Genomic DNA, 18198 nt, shown 5'->3' with positions numbered 1-18198 from the left:
AGAAGCAGCCCTGCAGCCCCCAAGGTGAGTGCAGCAGGAGGGCAGGAGGTGCTCCAGGCACGCAGCACAAGTTCCCCTGCGGCCCGTGGAGAGGCCCCTGGTGGAGCAGGCTGTCCCCCTGCAGCCCACGGGTCCCACACGGAGCAGATCTCCACGCTGCAGCCCGTGGAGGAGCCCCCGGTGGAGCAGGTGGATGTGGCCTGGAGGAGGCTGCGGCCCATGGAGAGCCCCTGCAGCAGCAGGCCCCAGGCCTTTCAAAGTTCAAATACTGACATTTTTTAAATGGTAATCCACTTAGTTTTTCTCACTCCTGGAACTGGTTAGATGGTGCTTAATTGGATTCCAGAGCCTGTCTTCTGGTATACAAACACAACCCTACCTCCTACTGCAAAGCTCTGATATCCAAGTTTAAAAGTGGTTTTAATAGACGTCTTCAAGAAAAAGGCTAAAATATCAGAAGCCTTACATTACAAACTTGAAATTAATGTTCAGTAACATTTTCTCTCTGCTAGGCTAATCAGTCTGCAGCACTCAACAAGAAAAAAAGAATGCACTGAATCCTATGATTTTACTTAACTGAGCATATTTATATGCAATACAGAAGCCAAATTATACACCTTGTTTAAACTTTATGAATCTAATTTATCCTCCTACCCCCAAAGCTTGTATTAAAATATCACTTCCACGTTTGGATCTGTTTTTATACCTCGAAGAAGAAAGTCAAATGGAATTTCACAGCAAAATATTCATTAATTATAACCATGATTGTGTAGATAAAACATCATGCAAAGTTATCACATGCACACAGTCATGCTACAGACATATCCAAGTCTGAAGCCTCCAGTGTTTTACCCTTCTGAAAAGTATGTCCAAAAGTTTTAACTGCATCTTAGGCCCACTCGGCAGCACAACCTGAAGCTACTTCTTAATTCAGTCACAAAAATTTCACATTCTTTATAAAAACAGACCTATTCACCAGTGGGATATGAAAGTGGCTCTCAAACATGGTTCTTTAAAAACAACTTTACACATTCTGTGAACACTTTCATTGTATGTATTTCTTGCAGCTCCGGTATTTAAAATGTACGGTTGGTACCCTCTTCTCTTCTGTGGTCTGCATACCAACCCTGTGACTTCTCAGGTAGCTTTATCCAGCACAGGGAACCACAGCCAGAGAGAAGCTAAAGCATAGATGGAAGGCAGCAGGAGAATGTTCTCCCATACCCAGCAGGACATTGTCCTCAAAGAGGTCCACTGAGGGTTAGAACCATAGAATATCCCAAGCTGGAAGGGACCCACAAGGATCATTGAGTCCAACTCCTGGGTCCACGCAGGACCACCCAAAAAATCAGACCCTATTTCTGAGAGTGTAGTCCAAACACTTCTTGAACACCAGCAGGCTCGGTGCCATGACCTCATCCGTGGGGAGCCTGTCCCAGTGCCCGACCACCCTCTGGGTGCAGACCCTTTCCCTAACCCCCAGCCTGACCCTCCCCTGTCCCAGCTCCATGCCGTTCCCTCGGGTCCTGTCGCTGTCCCCAGAGAGCAGAGCTCAGCGCCTGCCCCTCCGCTCCCCTCGTGAGGGAGCTGCAGGCCGCCATGAGGCCTCCCCTCAGCCTGCTCTGCTCTGGGCTGAACAAACCAAGTGGCTTCAGCTGCTCGTCATACATCTCCCCCCTCAGACCCTTCACCATCTTTGTAGCCCTCCTTTGGACACACTCTAATGGTTTTATGTCCTTCTTATACTGTGGCACCCAAACCTGCACACAGTTCTTGAGGTGAGGCTGCACCAGCACAGAGCAGAGCAGGACAATCTCTCCCTCACCCAGCTAGCAATGCTGTGCTTGATGCACCCCAGGGTATGGTTGGCCCTCCTGGCTGCCAGGGCACGCTGCTGGCTCATGTTCAGCTTGCTGTCAATTAAAACCCCCAGAGCCCTTTCTGCGGGGCTGCTCTCCAACATCTCGTCCCCCAGTCTGTATGTATAGGTAGGGCTGCCCCTTCCCACGTGCAGAATCTGACACTTGCTCTTTTTAAACTTTGTATTGTTGGTGATTGCCCAGCTCTCTAATTTGTCTAGATCTCTCTGCAAGGCCTCTCCACCCCCAGCAGAGTCAACAGCTCCTACCAATTTAGCGTCATCCACAAACTTACTTAGTATACCATGACCTGTGTCCACGTAATTTATGAAAACTTTGAAAAGAACTGGCCCTAAAATGAAGCTCTGCAGAAGCCCACTAGTGAATGGCTGACAGCTTGATGTGACCCTCATCTCAAAAAAATCAGTGTTAGAATATTTCCCCTACAGTCTATTATTTGGTTCAAAGAAACCACGCAACCAACCCTTCCACACTGTGTACTGTCATTATGAATTTACAACTATTCTCTTTCTACATTAGCCACTTCCCTGCTACTAACAGCAGAATCAATTAAGTCTCTTTAAAAATAAATCCTCCTAACTGTATTAGCTGAGGTGCAGTATTTTGTACTGTACCTTACAGATTATTTATTCCTCTATTCAAAAGTTATGTATTCCTAGAAGGAAGACCATTCTACATGGAACGACAGTGGTAGAGAAACCACACTGAGGGCATATTTCCTCTCCTGTCAGATTCTACATAAGATAACTGAACTTGCCAAAAAAAAATCTAAATTTCTTTTGCTTCCATATTCATAACATTAAACAATCTGGCTGTTCTCAGATGAATACAGTGAAAACTAGTGTCATGCATGTTTCAAGCCAAGAAAAGAAAAAAAGTTATGGCCTCCGAACTGTTTAAGGCTAATTTATTGCATAACAGGAATCAACCATAATAAAGTTATCTGATAAAACTAAGACATTAAGGCTTCTGTTTATAATGCAACGTTCAGGTAACTTCACAGAAGTAAATGTTACTTGCAAGACATTCCAGAATAAAATCTAATATCATGTCTCTAAAATAAAAACCAAGATTAAGGAATCTTGATTGCCTGCAATCAGAAAAGACAATTTAATAAATGTTTTGGGTTGTTTTTTGCTTTTTCCTTAACAGAACAATCCAACCATATGAGTATCAGAAGGCCAATTAAGTAATTAAGACACAGAGTAACAGGTTATCACACATCAACTATACTACAGCAACTGACTATGTGAGTATTCTTAATCCACTGCAAGCTGGAGCAAAATTCATTAGCTTAGATCTCAGTGAAAGAACTTTAAACTAACATTTTTCACTTCACATATGCAAGAGGTCACAAACATGCATACAAATCGCAGTTCAGTCTCTGATGGTAATTTATTGAGCTGTAATAACAAATTACTAATTATATCAATGACCAAGAATTGTATGAAATATTAACTATGTTAAGTGGAAATGTGTCAATTTGCTTTGCTCATCTTTTTTATTTCATGCTTAAACAACTTTACCAGCACTAAATGAAGTGCTAGCTCTTCAAATACATAAAATCTTTTTCTTTCTTTTTTTTCAAATCTTCACTATGGTGCATGCAACTACAGTATAGGAATGTACAGTACACATTATGCACATTCAAAATGCTGAGAAACACAGACATATTAATATCATTCTGCATATAAGAAATAAATACCTTACACTCTAGATTTTCAGTTTTACATCCAAACACCCACAGAATGGTTGAGGTTGGATGGGACCTCTGGAGGTAATCTGGATCCAGCCCTTGCTCAGGCAGGGACAGAGGAGGTTACCCATCACCACGTTCAGGTGGCTTTTGAAAACCTCCAAGGAGGGAAGACTCCACAACCCCTCTGGACAACTTTTGCCAGTGCTGTCACCTGAACAGTAAAGTGCTTCCTCATGTTTAGACAGAACCTCTTGTGTTCCACTTTGTGCCAACTGCTGCTTGTCCTGTCACTGGGCACCACTGAAAAGAGCCCAGCTCTGTCTTCATTGCAGCCTCACTTCAGGTATTTACAGACATTGATGAGATCCCCACCGAGCCTTCTCTTCTCTAGGCTGAACAGTTCCAGCTCTCTCAGCCTTTCCTCAGAGGAGAGGTGCTCCAGTCTCACAATCATCTTGGTAGCCTTCCATTGGACTTTTTCCAGTATGTTCAGGTCTCTCTTGAACTGCGTGGCCCAGAACCGGACAGAGGACTCCAGGTGCAGCTTCACTGATGCTGAGCAGAGGGGAAGGATCACCTCTGTCGACCTGCTGGTGATACTTGGCCTAAGGCATCCAGGTTCTTAATCAAAGTTAGTCTTCTTAGCAGCAAGGGCACGTTGCTGACTCGTCTTCAACTTGGTATCCACCAGGACCCCCAGGGCCTTTTCTGCAGAGCTGCTCTCCAGCATGCCCTGGTGCCTGGGTTGTTCCTCCCCAGGTGCAAGACTTTGGACTTCTCATTGCTGAACTTCAAGAAATTCTTGTCAGCCCACCTCTCCAGCCTGTTAAGGTCCCTCTGGAAGGCAGCATGGCCCTTTGGTGAATCAGCAGGCCATGTTGCCATCGAGAGGGACCTTGACATTAACTTTAATTTGTAAAGACAGCCATGTTGTTTGAATGTTCTTGTGTGTGATGTAGGCACACACACAGTATGTCAAACTATACTGAACATGAACATTGGTTTCTAAATATCAGTAACAAAGTGAAAGAACTAAAATGCACCATTTGTTTGCATTGAAAAATAAATTATGATCAAGTGAGACAGACCATACAGAAATATACTCAAAAACTATGCAATGCTAATATCTAATAATATTGAGCAATATTTTCATGTTTTAGAAATACAGTAAGAATGAACCACACTCTTGAATAAACAAAGGAAAAAGGTCCACAGCTCTTAAGAACGTCATTGGTAACAACCAGGGATTCAATCAAGCACAACGTTCCAGGCAGCTCCTTAAAGGTTTACATTAGTAGTCAGCGTTATTACTATTGATGTAAATTTAAGGAATTGACTAATGTGGGGTCTAACTTGCCAAAAAATAATTATTATAAATCCATTCACTATCTGTAATTCTGTAAGCTACAGCTACCAAATAATAAGCCTTCCACATTTTTCTGAGATTTGCAGGGACTCACACATTTCCTGACTACAATTACATACCCACATCCCACGCAGATCATCAACAACAAATCCAATACAACTATAAATGTATCAGGCCTACTGTATATGCCTTGCATTTAGCCACACACAGTAAGTGCAGTCTGGGAAACTGTGTATACAGACAGACCATACAACTTAAGAGCAACAAGTTTAACACATCCCAACCTGTCAGATTCACTGACCATGGTTTGGGTTTGTTTTTTGTTTGGTTGTTTTTTTTTTGCCCAAGAGCTACAGGCATCAAAGAGCCCAAGCCATTTTCCTGTGAAAGAACTTCCAGATGACCAAATATTCTTCCATATATATGTGTGTATATATATATAAATATACATATTTATGTGTGTGTGTATATATATACACACACACACTTTCAGACGACTACTAAATATACGGTAGCTAAACCACTACATCCGTCAGTTCACAGTCTGAGAAACCACTGAAAACAGTTTGAGAAATGGAGATTCACTGTCACTAGACCCACACATCCTGTTTGTGAAAACACTTTTGTAACATACTAGGAGTTAGGACTTCTGCTTTTCAGCTCTTCTGGCAGTAATACAGCAGCTGGATCAAATACAGTGCCTTGATTCAGAGCTGACAGTTCCAGAAATGAAAAGATATTTGAAATCTCAAAACATGTTATGCCAATGAAAGACAGTAATCATTTCAGACAAAGTGCATGCTGGTTTGGGTGTATAACATTTTGAGGGGCAGGGGAAGGGTTGCATTGTTTTGGTTTATTTGTTTGGTTTTGTTGTGTTGCTTTAGCTTTAGTTTTAAGCACATAATAACACCTGCTGAAGTATGTGGTTATATTAGTAAAAAATAAAGTGCATATAGTAATTTCCCAAAAGTTTAAAGACATTATAACCTACCATTCCCAGATGCTTCTTTGGCTGTTTTTAAAATTGTAACGTCGAACAAAAGTGCTAACTAACTTGCAAACTTTGCTACTATGAGACGCAATCAGAAAGTCCTTAGATGCAGTAGGATGTGAATATAAGAGATTAAAAAGAGATTAAAAAAAGATTCATTAAAAAAAAAAAACACTTTAGGAGTGATAAATAACTGACATTTCAGGAAACAATGAGGAACTGAAATTCATTGTCAGAAGTCTATGAATCAAAACAATATTCTGGAATTTCAAGCCTTTTTCTTATCACCATTGCTATGAAGCCATGTCTATAGACAAGTTTGAGGCAGAAAGAATAATACTTTTTTGATAAATCACTTCTGTCCTCTGTGATCCCAAAGGAAAAGAAAGATGCTGAATATGTTTCTTTTTTCTTCACTCATCACTTCAGACTGAGCTGCTGAATCATCATAATTACAGAAACATCATATTATTAGCTGAATAGTGAATTATGATTTTAATCTATTTTAAAACTATTTTTAATCTGTTTCGATGAACTACTGACATCCTTGTAATTGGGAAGGTGCTAAGTGTTCAAGTAGCAATCAGTATTCACTAGAATACCCTTTGACAAGGATGTTCTGTCCTCAACTTTTGCCTTAGATAAAGTAACACATTTCATGACTGGGAGATTAGTGCTTCAACAAGAAAAAACTAAGTATCAACAAACTAAAAACTGCCTATATTTCATCATCTGTCACAAACCCAGGTATTCTGAAGAGTCAATGATAAAGACTTACCACACCGATTCCTTCAAAAGCAAATATTGCTGTCCCAAAAAACAGAGGATATTTCTTCCAGCCAACCACAGGAGGCAGTTTTTGAGGATCTGCTATATCCTAAAGAAATCAAAGCAAAACAGTGCTATTTAAAGAATGTCAGCTGTTCCTACAATTTTAATTGCTGTCTAGGAAAGAAAAATCTGTAGGTGTTGACAACGAAGTATACACTGCTAGTTATACTCCATTGTTTTCCCCACAAGCTTATAGTCCTTTACACGCAACTATAGCTTCCTTCCCACTCACTCACAGACACTTGCAGATGTATTTATTCTAGGTTCTTGTTACTGACATTAGAAGTTTTCATATTTAAAGTGTTACTCTGGCGTATATAAGTGAGCATCAATTAAAATGAAAGACTCAGGCTTAACTTTCTAAAAAATTAGGCTCTCCTAAGAACATGCAATTTTCTTATTCTTCATACTTTACAAGTATTCTTCATAACCATAAGGGATAGTTAAAAAAAAAAAAAGTATTTTTAACACAAGCTGAATTCCTGCAGAACAATTAATTGCTCTTCAACTCCCACAATATCTTTTGTGTAACTTCTACCTCCTCCCATAGCCGATACCTCTAAATAATATCAGTGCAGACCATATATCTAGATACTGTGCATGCAGCAGAGTTTGCCATTTATACTTTTCAAAAGCTGTAAGAATGAAAAAATGTAGAAGTTCCTGGGTGTGATTTTTTTTTCAGCCTTCAGTTCAATTTGTTCTGTTCTGAAATGCCTCCAACTGTTAAAAACAGCAGCAACCCAGAAAACGTAAAAACTATTCAACTTCTCAGGAGATAGAAGTATGCAATATCTATTCTTAAATATGTAAGATAAATCTTTTTTTTTTTCCCTGATTGTACTGGAAAAATGCTATAAACAAACATTGTTGTTGAAACTGTTCTTCTGTTGCAATGAAATGACTGGCCACAGATGAAGCCTTTGAACTTGTGGGAGCGATTTCTACTTACTCAAGGATTCAGAGACTTCAAAATTTGTATGCTCCGTATCTTAAGTGCAGTAATATTGCCATTTCTTTCAAAAATACCATAAAGGTCTCTCTAAAGCATGTCTCAACTATTAAGACATCTCCTTACCTCAAATTAGAAGATAATTCTGACTTTCAGCCATTGTCAATCAGTATGTTTCAGAGACCAACTACCCCAAGCAACCACTAAGACATCACATTAAAACAAATTATAAACTTGCTATACTCACTCTAACAATATACTGGTAAATGATCACAAGGCTGACAGCCATGGACAGATTGGCAAGCAGTGAAAGCAAGGACAGGCTCTTAAGGTCACGAATAAAGACCAGGAGGATCATAAACGGCAGGAAACACAGCATGTACACTCGTAAATCCGTACTCCTTTTCTCAGAAGAATTGCTGGCGGCACTGACATTTATAGAAGCAGACTTGATTTCCAAGAATCCTTCATGGACCTGTAGAAAAATAAATAAATACTGGTAGCACTGAGTGTCTGTACATGGACACACTGCTGTTTCTCTAGGGTGGAATTCACCTCTTCACTTTACCTGCTGAATGTCAGGCATTTTGGTTTATCTATACTCTCAGTGCAGAGAGGAAAACAAGGCACTGAGCAAGTGTTTCATCCTTGTGAAATGATGAAATCAGGCCCTAAAAGACCTTGTCTTTAATCCACCGACTAAGGAGGAAATCCACATGATCAGTTTAGATCAGATGCCTGCCTTTTAGAAAGCAAGCGTTCAGTCAAACAAACGTGGGCAAGATGGATTTAGGCCTAAACACTGGAGCGTGAATTTTCCTAAAGTAAGGAATGGGTTCATATGACCAAGTACTATTAATTGTTTGAAGGTTCAGTGCCTAATAACCTTATGCCTTTGCAATCCACATCATGTCAGCATACACACAGAATGATGGTAGAATATTCATCTGTCTTTATTTTAATTCAAATTATTTTATTCTTAACTTCACTTTTCCATTAATCAACTTTAACTCAACTGTAAAAGTTGTGCAAATAATAAAAACAACAATAAAATAAAATAAAAATAAATAAAACATAGAGCTGTATACATTAAATCAATATAAATTCATACTGGTAGATAAATAGTAGTACACAATGTGTAAAAGTATTAAATATCTTGTACATATTATTACCATAATTGCCCATAGTGCAGTTCAGAAGACTGAGCTTGGGACTATTCACAGCTCTCACTGGATCTTTTGGAAGAATGTTAATGTGGTTATAATTGGTTGGGCACTGGGACAGGCTCCCCAGGGCAGTGGTCACAGCACCGAGCCTGCCGGAGTTCAAGAAGCGTTTGGACAACGCTCTCAGACGTAGGGTCTGATTTTTTGGGTGGTCCTTTGGGGACCCAGGAGTTGGACTCAATGATCCTTGTGGGTCCCTTCCAACTCGGGATATTCTCTGGTTCTATGATAACTGCTGAAAACTATTTTAAGCAAACATATTCTGTGCTGTGTGTACACCATGACCAAAACATCAAGAGCTCGTGGTTATTCTGCTTGCTGCAAAATGAAAACAGTTCAGATCCACTTGTTTAAATCTTATGCCTTTTCCCTAGGAAGGTGTACTCTTTTTCCCTTTGATTGTATTTGCCATCTTATAAATCAGTATATGACTGTGTTTAATTTGTTCACACTACAGAAAGCCTTTGGCATGATGAGAAAAGATACCTAGACAGTGGGAAAAAATTGCTTCTTTGCAGTATAAAGTGGTTAAATAAAAATGGGAAATCAATATATATCAAAGCAAGTTAAGATGATATTCTGACCCCTAAATACTGACACCGATTAATTTATGGGCAATTATTTCAATGTGGTTTGCTCTCCAAAATGTCCATTGTTATCTGTGCAAGTGAAAATAACAAGATCATAGATCCTCTTTTAAAAAGTCAAACACATGAAGCTGCTACAATAAAAAGGCCAAGTATTACTATTACATGCAAATTTAAATGTAGTCACAAGAGTCCTGAGCAAACAGCACAATTACCAATACCTTATGACATCTATTTAATTTTATACGTCACAATAACTCAGGGTATTAATTTTCCAGCTTGAGGAAGAAGAGAAGAGGACAAGTTGGAGATATAGTAGGCAACCAAGCGATCATTTGTATTGTGAGACTTCCAGAAGGTAGAGGGAGTTATTTAAAAAGTTCTGTGGTCAGAATTCTATTTGAGTTCAGATCTACTGTGATCTCTACAGCTGCCAGGATGATCACCTCACACCTCCAGGTTGTGTTAAGTAAAGAGTGGTCATACGTAGCCTTTAAAATTATGTTTTATTTTCACAAAAATACTGAGGAAGGCACTGAGACAGAAAATATTATGCCTGCTCATAAACTCTCCACAACCATCATCAGGTGACAGACATCTGTAAAAAACAGTCAGCTAAAATTATCAAAATGTGACTCCCCTACCCTAGGTTCTTACCTTCCACTTGCATGCTTCAAACATGAGTTATATTCCTATAACAAACTACAACACTGCAGTCCACTTTACAACAGAGTGAGCATGGTACCCTTTCTTGCCACACTCTTCCCTGGCCCAGTATTCACCAGGGAAAGGAAATAGAAGTTAAACAAATTCTCTAAAATGTTATTATGTGCAAGAGTCTCATCAGGTCCTGTTTTGTGAAATTCAGTTGAAAGGCAGAAGCCAGGGCAAAAACATTCCAGCTGGAAGACCCAAAAAAATAAAAAGGCAATTCTGAACCTGCTCCACTCAGATTTATATTTTGAGTAAACAGATTTGCAGTCACAGCTGTCTTAGTCCCAGTTACAAAAAGCACCTATTTCTGGTATGTTTTTAACTGAAAAGCTCCTCTTCCACACCATTTCTCATTTGAGTCACTTTACCTTGTCATCTCTTATCTAAGAGAAACATTATATTCCTGATATATTCTCCATTACATTATCCAAAAATGGAGGTTTGGATTCACTGAACCATAGAATAATTCAGGCTAGAAGCGGCCTCATGACATAGTCCAGCTGCTTACCCAAAGCTCCATCAATATGAGGTCAAACCAGGCTGTTTCTCTTGAAAACCTCTAAGAATGGAAACTGCACAACCTCTATGGGCAACCTGTTCCAATACTCGCCTGTCTTAAAGTTTTGCTTTGTCTCAGGTCTGAAATTGCTGTGTTATTTAAGAAACATATAATTGGGAGTTGGAACTAGATGATCTTTAAGAGCCCTTCCAACCCAAGGTGTTCTATGATTCTGGGGGGGGGAACAAAAAAAAAAGAAAACAAAAAAAACTTTTGAACATTTCAGTTCAACTCTTGACTGGCAAGCCATTTTTATTATGTTCATTATGCACAGGTTTCTATTTTAACCACCGTGTCAGGCAGGGCAGCACCACTTAAGGGTTTAGGCAAGGCCACGGGGAACTTCCACACAGGTGGATTTTGAGGCATGACAGAAGAGTGATTCTGTACATTGGCTCAGAAGAAGTATCTCAGATGATCTTATGGGAGAGCTAAAAAACAGGCAAGAGAGACTGATGAGTGGAAGAAAAGTAAGTCTGAAAGTAAAATACAAAAATTAACCCCCCCAAAATACAATTCTGCCTGTGAGTAGATTGTGTGAGGTATGATGCTAAAGAGCAGCAATGGAAAAATCTAATGAAGATTAAATTATACTCATTTGTTCAGATGCAAGCTAACATTACTGTCACTTTTGAAGTATTTTATTAGGTTTAAAAAAGTTTTATCAGGTTGAAAACCATTCTAACAAGTAACAATGTAAAGCAGCAGAAGTGTCTTCAAAAATAAAAAAAAGCCGTTTCTTATGCTGTTTCTCTCTCCTCTAACGAAAGCAAAGCAGTCTGAAATACTATCTGAATATCAGACAACTTAGACAAATGTTTTCACTTATTCAATCAATACATCTGTGCTTGAAAAACGCATTCTATAAACAATCATAATTCAGATCCTCCCACTAAAGATCTGAGACATGGAAATGTACATTTGCCATTTAAGAATCACGGCTTCCTCTCTTAACCATAACGGAGAATGTCTTCCTATAAAAGTAATTCTGATTTGTAGAGAACAGTCATTAAATTTTACTGTGCCTGTACTCGCTCTGACTACAAAAGAGACAAAAACCAAGATGTAATAAAGTCTGTGCAGGACTTCATGAGCTGCTACACAGTACTTTTTTCTTTGTGTCACAGAGCTCAGTGTACGTTGAGCAACTTCTAATCTGAATACATTATATGCATTTTGTTCTGTGACTACCATAACTGTACCCGGGAGTTCCACAAACATTTCCCTAAACCACAAGGAAATATCACTACAGTTTCAGAAAGCAAGTAGTGACTACTACTTGCATATTGACTACAAAGACTAGTGAATTCACAGAGTGACTTCATCAGAAGTCATTTTAGTTATTCAAGCATTAATTCACATGATGGTGTGGTGTCTGAAACAGCTTCCTTTACAGGAGTGCTTCACTTAATGTCTCATTTACATACCCCAAGCACAGCACCCACTGCCCTCAGCTGTATCCATGAAGACCACAAATTTTTGTAAATCTGGTTATCAGATTCCTGATATCAGGCACACAGAAAATTGTTTCATTTAAGAAATACATCAGAAGCAACAAAGAATAGCTTCCTTAGTCCCTTCAGCCAAGACCACTCTTGCCTACATCTCAAACCCTACTCTTTCTGTCATAGTCTGCAAACTTTTCAAACTTTTTATCTAGTAGGATCAAAATAGCAGTCCTGGAGCTGATTGGTTCCTGTAACTCCTTCCTTATTCAACTCAGAGCAACATACAACACAGGGCCCGATCGAGCACCAAAACAGTGTGTAATCAGGTGTACGTTGTATATGGGACTATACTGTAATCCTGTAATTATGAAAGAAAAGGTCAAACCACGTTTCACCTTTCATTTAGTTCTGGTATTTCATTATTACTCGACTTTGCAAACTACAAACACTTCCGTGTCTGAGTACAACTGCCTAAGTGGTGGGTTTGTTTTTTTTAGGGGGTGGTTCCCCCTCCCCCTGCTTTTTACAAAATCTAGAAAAACAAAAATTCCATTATGTAGCATCCTACTGATGGGTCATTCAAAGTGTCAAAGACGTAATAAAGTGCTCCCACACAGCAAGAACATGTTTTCATATTTTAGCTTTACCAGCAAACAATGAGAAAAAGACGCATTTTCAGAGAACTCAGCAAATATTCATGAACAAGTAGACAGCTGCCAAGACTCTTGACTTAAGATCTTCTGCTCCTCAAGAAGGAAAAGTCAGGTAATTATGACATGAAAGGGGACCATCTTCTGGGCAGGTTCCTTTGTCCACCCCACTGTGATCCTGCTCCAATCTTGTTGCAGCCAAACTGCAGATCTTTGTGCCAACTTCATTCTTCTCCAATTCTAGTCTTTTTTACCTGTAAGACCCCCCCCCCCTTTTTTTTTTTGTAAATAAGACCCCATATCCAGAACTACACAAACCTGAGTTTCTTCGGTGAGCCAGGGAAGTATTCCTTTAGAAAAGCTTACTAACATTATTACCATGATTTTCCTTTATCTTAGTTCTCCACTCCCTCATTCCCTCTGTTCATATGCCTCATCCTTCCACTACCCAAAACAGATTTAAAGCCGTACCAACTCGTGTTCTTTGGTGCCCTCTACGGGACAGATTTGTGCAATATAAGGTTGCCCAGATGGAAAGAACCTCCCTCCCAGAGGAAAGAGCACAGGGCAATGTAAATCAAATACACTTGCAAATAGGACTTCTCTTCTGAATTGCTAATGACTTCAATTCATTCACAGGGTACATGCCATGGGTTTCTGCAGCTACTGCTTTTGTAGAGGTTGTTTTCTCTGTAAGTTCTGCTCCCTGCTTTCAATTCTTCAAGACAGCAACAGTGGGTTTTCTGAAAAGGTTTCATTTTTTTCCAAAATTTATAAAAGTCAGGGCAAATAAGTCTTTGCTTTTGCTTAAGGTCGAAACATATATATAATGACTAGTTGGTCATACATTTGTTCAATGGGAAAGGTTTCAATTCAAACTTTTATTACAAAGGATGCCATAAAAATTCCTGCTTCAGAAGGCCAGCAAAAGGACATCATACATAAATTAGGATTTTCAGATACTGAGATAGACAATGGGACTGTCATAACCTCCCAGTACACAAATTACAGAGTGTCCGGCTTCTCTACACACGGATTCTTCTCACCTTGACGTTTTTGTAACTTGGAATACTTTTTAAATATAATACAAATACCTCACAGGGAGCAAAAAAAAATGTGCTTACTATATACTAACTGACAATGGGGACACTTCTTCCTCAATAACATAAATTAAGCTATTCAAAGACACCTTTATTCTACCTTTCGGGTAGAAGTCCATATGGATGATTAATGCTTGGCACCATGCCATACCTTATTCCTCACCTGCCTCACTAATTACAGAGACACGTTTTCAGACAAAGATCCATATTCATTGTCAAAACAGAAAAGAACAGCACAGATTATCTTGAGTCAGAAGGGACCCACAAGGATCATCGAGTCCAACTCCTGGCTCCACACACCACCCAAAAATCAGACCGTATCTTTGAGAGCACTGTACAAACACTTCTTGAACACCAGCAGGCTCAGTGCCATGACCTCGTCCCTGGGGAGCCTGTCCCAGTGCCCAACCACCCTCTGGGCGCAGAACCTTTTCCTAGCACCCAGCCTGACCCTCCCCTGTCACAACTCCATGCCGTCCCCTCGGGTCCTGTCGCTGTCCCCAGAGAGCAGAGCTCAGCGCCTGCCCCTCCGCTCCCCTCGTGAGGGAGCTGCAGGCCGCCATGAGGCCTCCCCTCAGCCTGCTCTGCTCTGGGCTGAACAAACCAAGGGACCTCAGCTTCTCCTCATACATCCCCCCCTTTAGACCCTTCACCATCTTTGTAGCCCTCTTTTGGACACTCTCTAATGGTTTTATATCCTTTTTATTCTGTGGCACCCAAAACTGCACACAGTACTCTGGGGGTCCGAGAGACCCATCACTGATGAGTAACTGTGAGACAATTCTGAAAAATGGAAGAGGTTAAACAAGAACACATTCAAAAGAAAGATTCCCATGACACAAAAAGGGTAAAATACTCTCAGAAGGTCAGGGAATAAAAAAGTCAGCAGCAAGTCCTGGCAAAAAGAAATGTTCATTGACAACTGGATCCCAGACCAGTTTCAACCTTGTTTCCTATAATTTCTGCAATTAATTTTTAAGTTCAACAAACAAATGAGAAGGCAATGAAACTATAAGCACTTCCGCAAGATGTGAGTTTAGATCACCTTGCACATTGCTCCTTTTTCTAAGAGCTCTGTTGTGTAAATCATGGCAGAACCTATTCTGTGCGTCTCTCAGCTTCATGTTCTACAAGTTCTTTTGCACTTTACAAGGAAACAAAAAAGTAAGGAAAAACAAATCTAAAACCGTAACTCTCCATACAATATCTTTACTCACTTGTTTCACATTTTCTGCCAAGAACACAACATAAACACTACAAAATCCCAGCTGCGTTATCACTAGGAAAAAGTCCACAATATACCTGAGGAAGAAAAAATAAACATACATTATACTTAGGATCCAAACGATTAATCCATTTCTACCTAATACGCAATTACAACTCCTTTTCATACTAGTCATAATTTTAGATTCAAATATCACATTAATCTCATGAACACTGGAATGCAAGTTGCTCTCCTGTCAAAATAAGGTGATTTTATGTTTTTTGTTGGTTGGTGTTTTCTTTAAGGTAACAGTAAATAGGTATGAAAGTTTCTCAAAAAAAAGGTATATCACATTTAAAGTGGCATAAAATGAAATTCGAAGACAGCAATGTGGTACAACTATAAACAATGGACATATATACTCAATGTGCAAATAACTTCTGCTGCAATAATTTAGCACTTTAGCATAGCCATTTTCCACTGAGACCAGAGATGAAATGTCTCACACAGTTAAGTTTCAGCAATTCAAGACAAAAAACATTTTCACAGCTAACTGGCTCTATGTGAATGTATCCAAATACACATTCAGACACTGTATCTCTTGGAAAAAAAATTCTGAAGTATGGTTCATACTGTTTTTGAAAAATAATACACATGATGGTGACCTGAAGACGCACCATAATGAAACTCTCTCGATAGTCCAACATACAACAGAGAACTGCCCCAGAGAACAATCTTGCTGCAGCACGATGCCTCGGGAAATAGAATTGTCATTTGTGGCTTATAACTCTTTGGTGTATTACAGTATTTTCATTTTACTTCCCCACAAACAAAAAAATTTCCCTCTAGTACAGCTCCAGTCCATTCCTACGAAGTCATCAGAAAATATCTTAAAATATTAGCTCATCTTTTTCTTATCTGAGACCAAGTGATAGCCACAAACGACACAAGATGCTGTATCCTTGAAAATAACAGGGCAAAAATATTCTCTTCCTCAAGAAAGGGAAAAAAAAAACCACTTTAAAGTTAACATTGAACAACATCTCAGGTTTTCAGTTTCATCACTATGTAGTCATACTGTAAGCTCCATAAACAGCTATACAGCAACGGATGGCAAAAAACACATAATGGTCTTTTTTAAAAGATGGATAAAGCACTTAAGAGCTACAACAAGCTATTAATATCTGCAGGTCATTATTGCAAAAATCTAGTAAATATTTCTCCATGATCTATACTTGGTATTTCAACAAATCAAAGAATGCTTTGTTTCCTTTCAGAAAAAAATAAAGTCATTTGTGTTTGCAGTATCAGTCAGCTTAGAGAGTGAACTCTGATGCAGTGAGATGTGTTTGTAGTAAAAGCTGACAAAAACTTATACTACACAACACAGACTGCACTTCTGGTTATACAACATCTCTTCCTATATTATAGAAGAGAATTCTTTTCTTCACAGCTCCTGTAGACCTGAAAATTGAAGTTCCTGACAGACACACACACTCCCTAGTCCTCCCCAGTGTCACAAGTTGACCCCAGGAAACATTTTTATGCGGTGCTATTTGTTATTTCAAGCACAGAGAATATACTCTGGAAACTAGTAACATCTTAGTAAAAAGTAAATGTCCTAACCATTCCAAGTGTAGACATCAATTTTAATAATTAACTGCAAAACTGGACTGCAAACTTACCTTCCCCAGGAAGATTTTTTCTGAAGAGCAGTCAGAGGCCCCACTTCCATGGCATAACTAACTGTATCACTATACCCCAGCGAGGACTTTTTCAACCTGAAATCAAAGCGCGAAGAAAGAATAGAGTTACTAGAAACTATCAGAGCCTACATCTCTACCCTGAAAATGCTTATACAGGCTTACATGCTTACACAGGCTTATACAGAATCATCTGTGACACCATTCCGCAGCTGCTGAATTTTAGAAGTATAGTTTAGGCTTCTTGGGCTTCTTTCTTGGAGGAAGGGCACTTGGAGGGAAGCACTCTATAAGCATGTAAACCACAATTGCTTCCCACTAATTCAACAGTACTAAATCAGGTCTGGTTTGGTTTTTGGTTTTTTTTTTTTTTTCTTAATAATAGCTTTTCCAGCTACAGGGACACTAACAGCTTCATGTTACTGTTCAGTTCAGCAACTTTATTGCACTTTTAAAGAACTTTTATTGCACTTTTATTGTACGTCTCACTTGAAAGACTATCTAACATGAATCTGCTCACTATTATCATCTTACCACATTCCTTAGCACCACATTTTTTAAGAACCAAGTTGTCACAATCCAAAGAGACAATCACAAAAGACATTAACAGTAATTCTTGGTTGTTTCTGTAGTCCTATAAAGTACTTACAAACTGGCAATTTATAAACTGAATGTTTTTCAAAGCTATGAAGATTCAAAAGTTATGAAGATATAAAAGGACTTAAGGACTGAAGCTAAGCAATTAAAACTGCACTGAGAAAGATCTGATTATTTCCCAGTTATGACAGGGAATAGGACATTGGACAATACAAATTAAACCAACTTATTTTTGTGTAGAACCAGAAAAGAAATACTTTTTCAATGTATTAACATACTGTTACTCAAACCACAGCTATCATTTGTAGCTGCTCCATAAGAACATGTATTCCTTCTTTGAAGTACAAGATTCTGACCTGAAGCAACTGCTACAGCACTGGGTGGGTCATTCTGTAGGCCAAAACTCAGAAAAAAAAATCTCAGCAACAAAATGAGTAGTTCCACATTTACCTCTGACATAGACTGTGGCTGCAACGTACCAAGATGTGCATACAATGGACAGATATAATTCCTATGAACACAAGGCTGATTGGTCCAATCTGGTGTGGAGAAAAAAGGGAGAACAAAGGATATAAGCAACTGAAGTCACGTAAACAGATTTTTTCATGAAAACATTCCGGGGAAAAATCTTTACATGCAAAAGTTTCATATTTTAGCACATACATAAATTATAGGAATTAAAATTTTA

At 39.1% G+C, this 18198-nt stretch overlaps 1 protein-coding gene across 4 annotated transcripts in view; it reads right to left on the bottom strand.

The window, feature by feature from the left end:
* Positions 1-18198, bottom strand: part of SLC36A4 (solute carrier family 36 member 4) — an 86569-nt gene that overhangs the window by 51688 nt on the left and 16683 nt on the right. For all 4 annotated transcript variants that reach the window (XM_080599773.1, XM_080599774.1, XM_080599775.1 and 1 more), the window contains 5 exons: positions 17961-18049; positions 16896-16991; positions 15224-15308; positions 7970-8197; positions 6718-6816 (listed from right to left, as the gene is read on the bottom strand). In XM_080599773.1, coding sequence (XP_080455899.1) covers positions 6718-6816; positions 7970-8197; positions 15224-15308; positions 16896-16991; positions 17961-18049 — 597 coding nt within the window. The remainder of the gene's footprint in view (positions 1-6717; positions 6817-7969; positions 8198-15223; positions 15309-16895; positions 16992-17960; positions 18050-18198) is intronic.

Source organism: Anser brachyrhynchus, assembly GCF_964034855.1.
Source record: "Anser brachyrhynchus genome assembly, chromosome: 1".
Classification (NCBI taxonomy): Eukaryota; Metazoa; Chordata; class Aves; order Anseriformes; family Anatidae; genus Anser; species Anser brachyrhynchus.
This window is presented reverse-complemented; position numbering and strand designations above follow the sequence as displayed.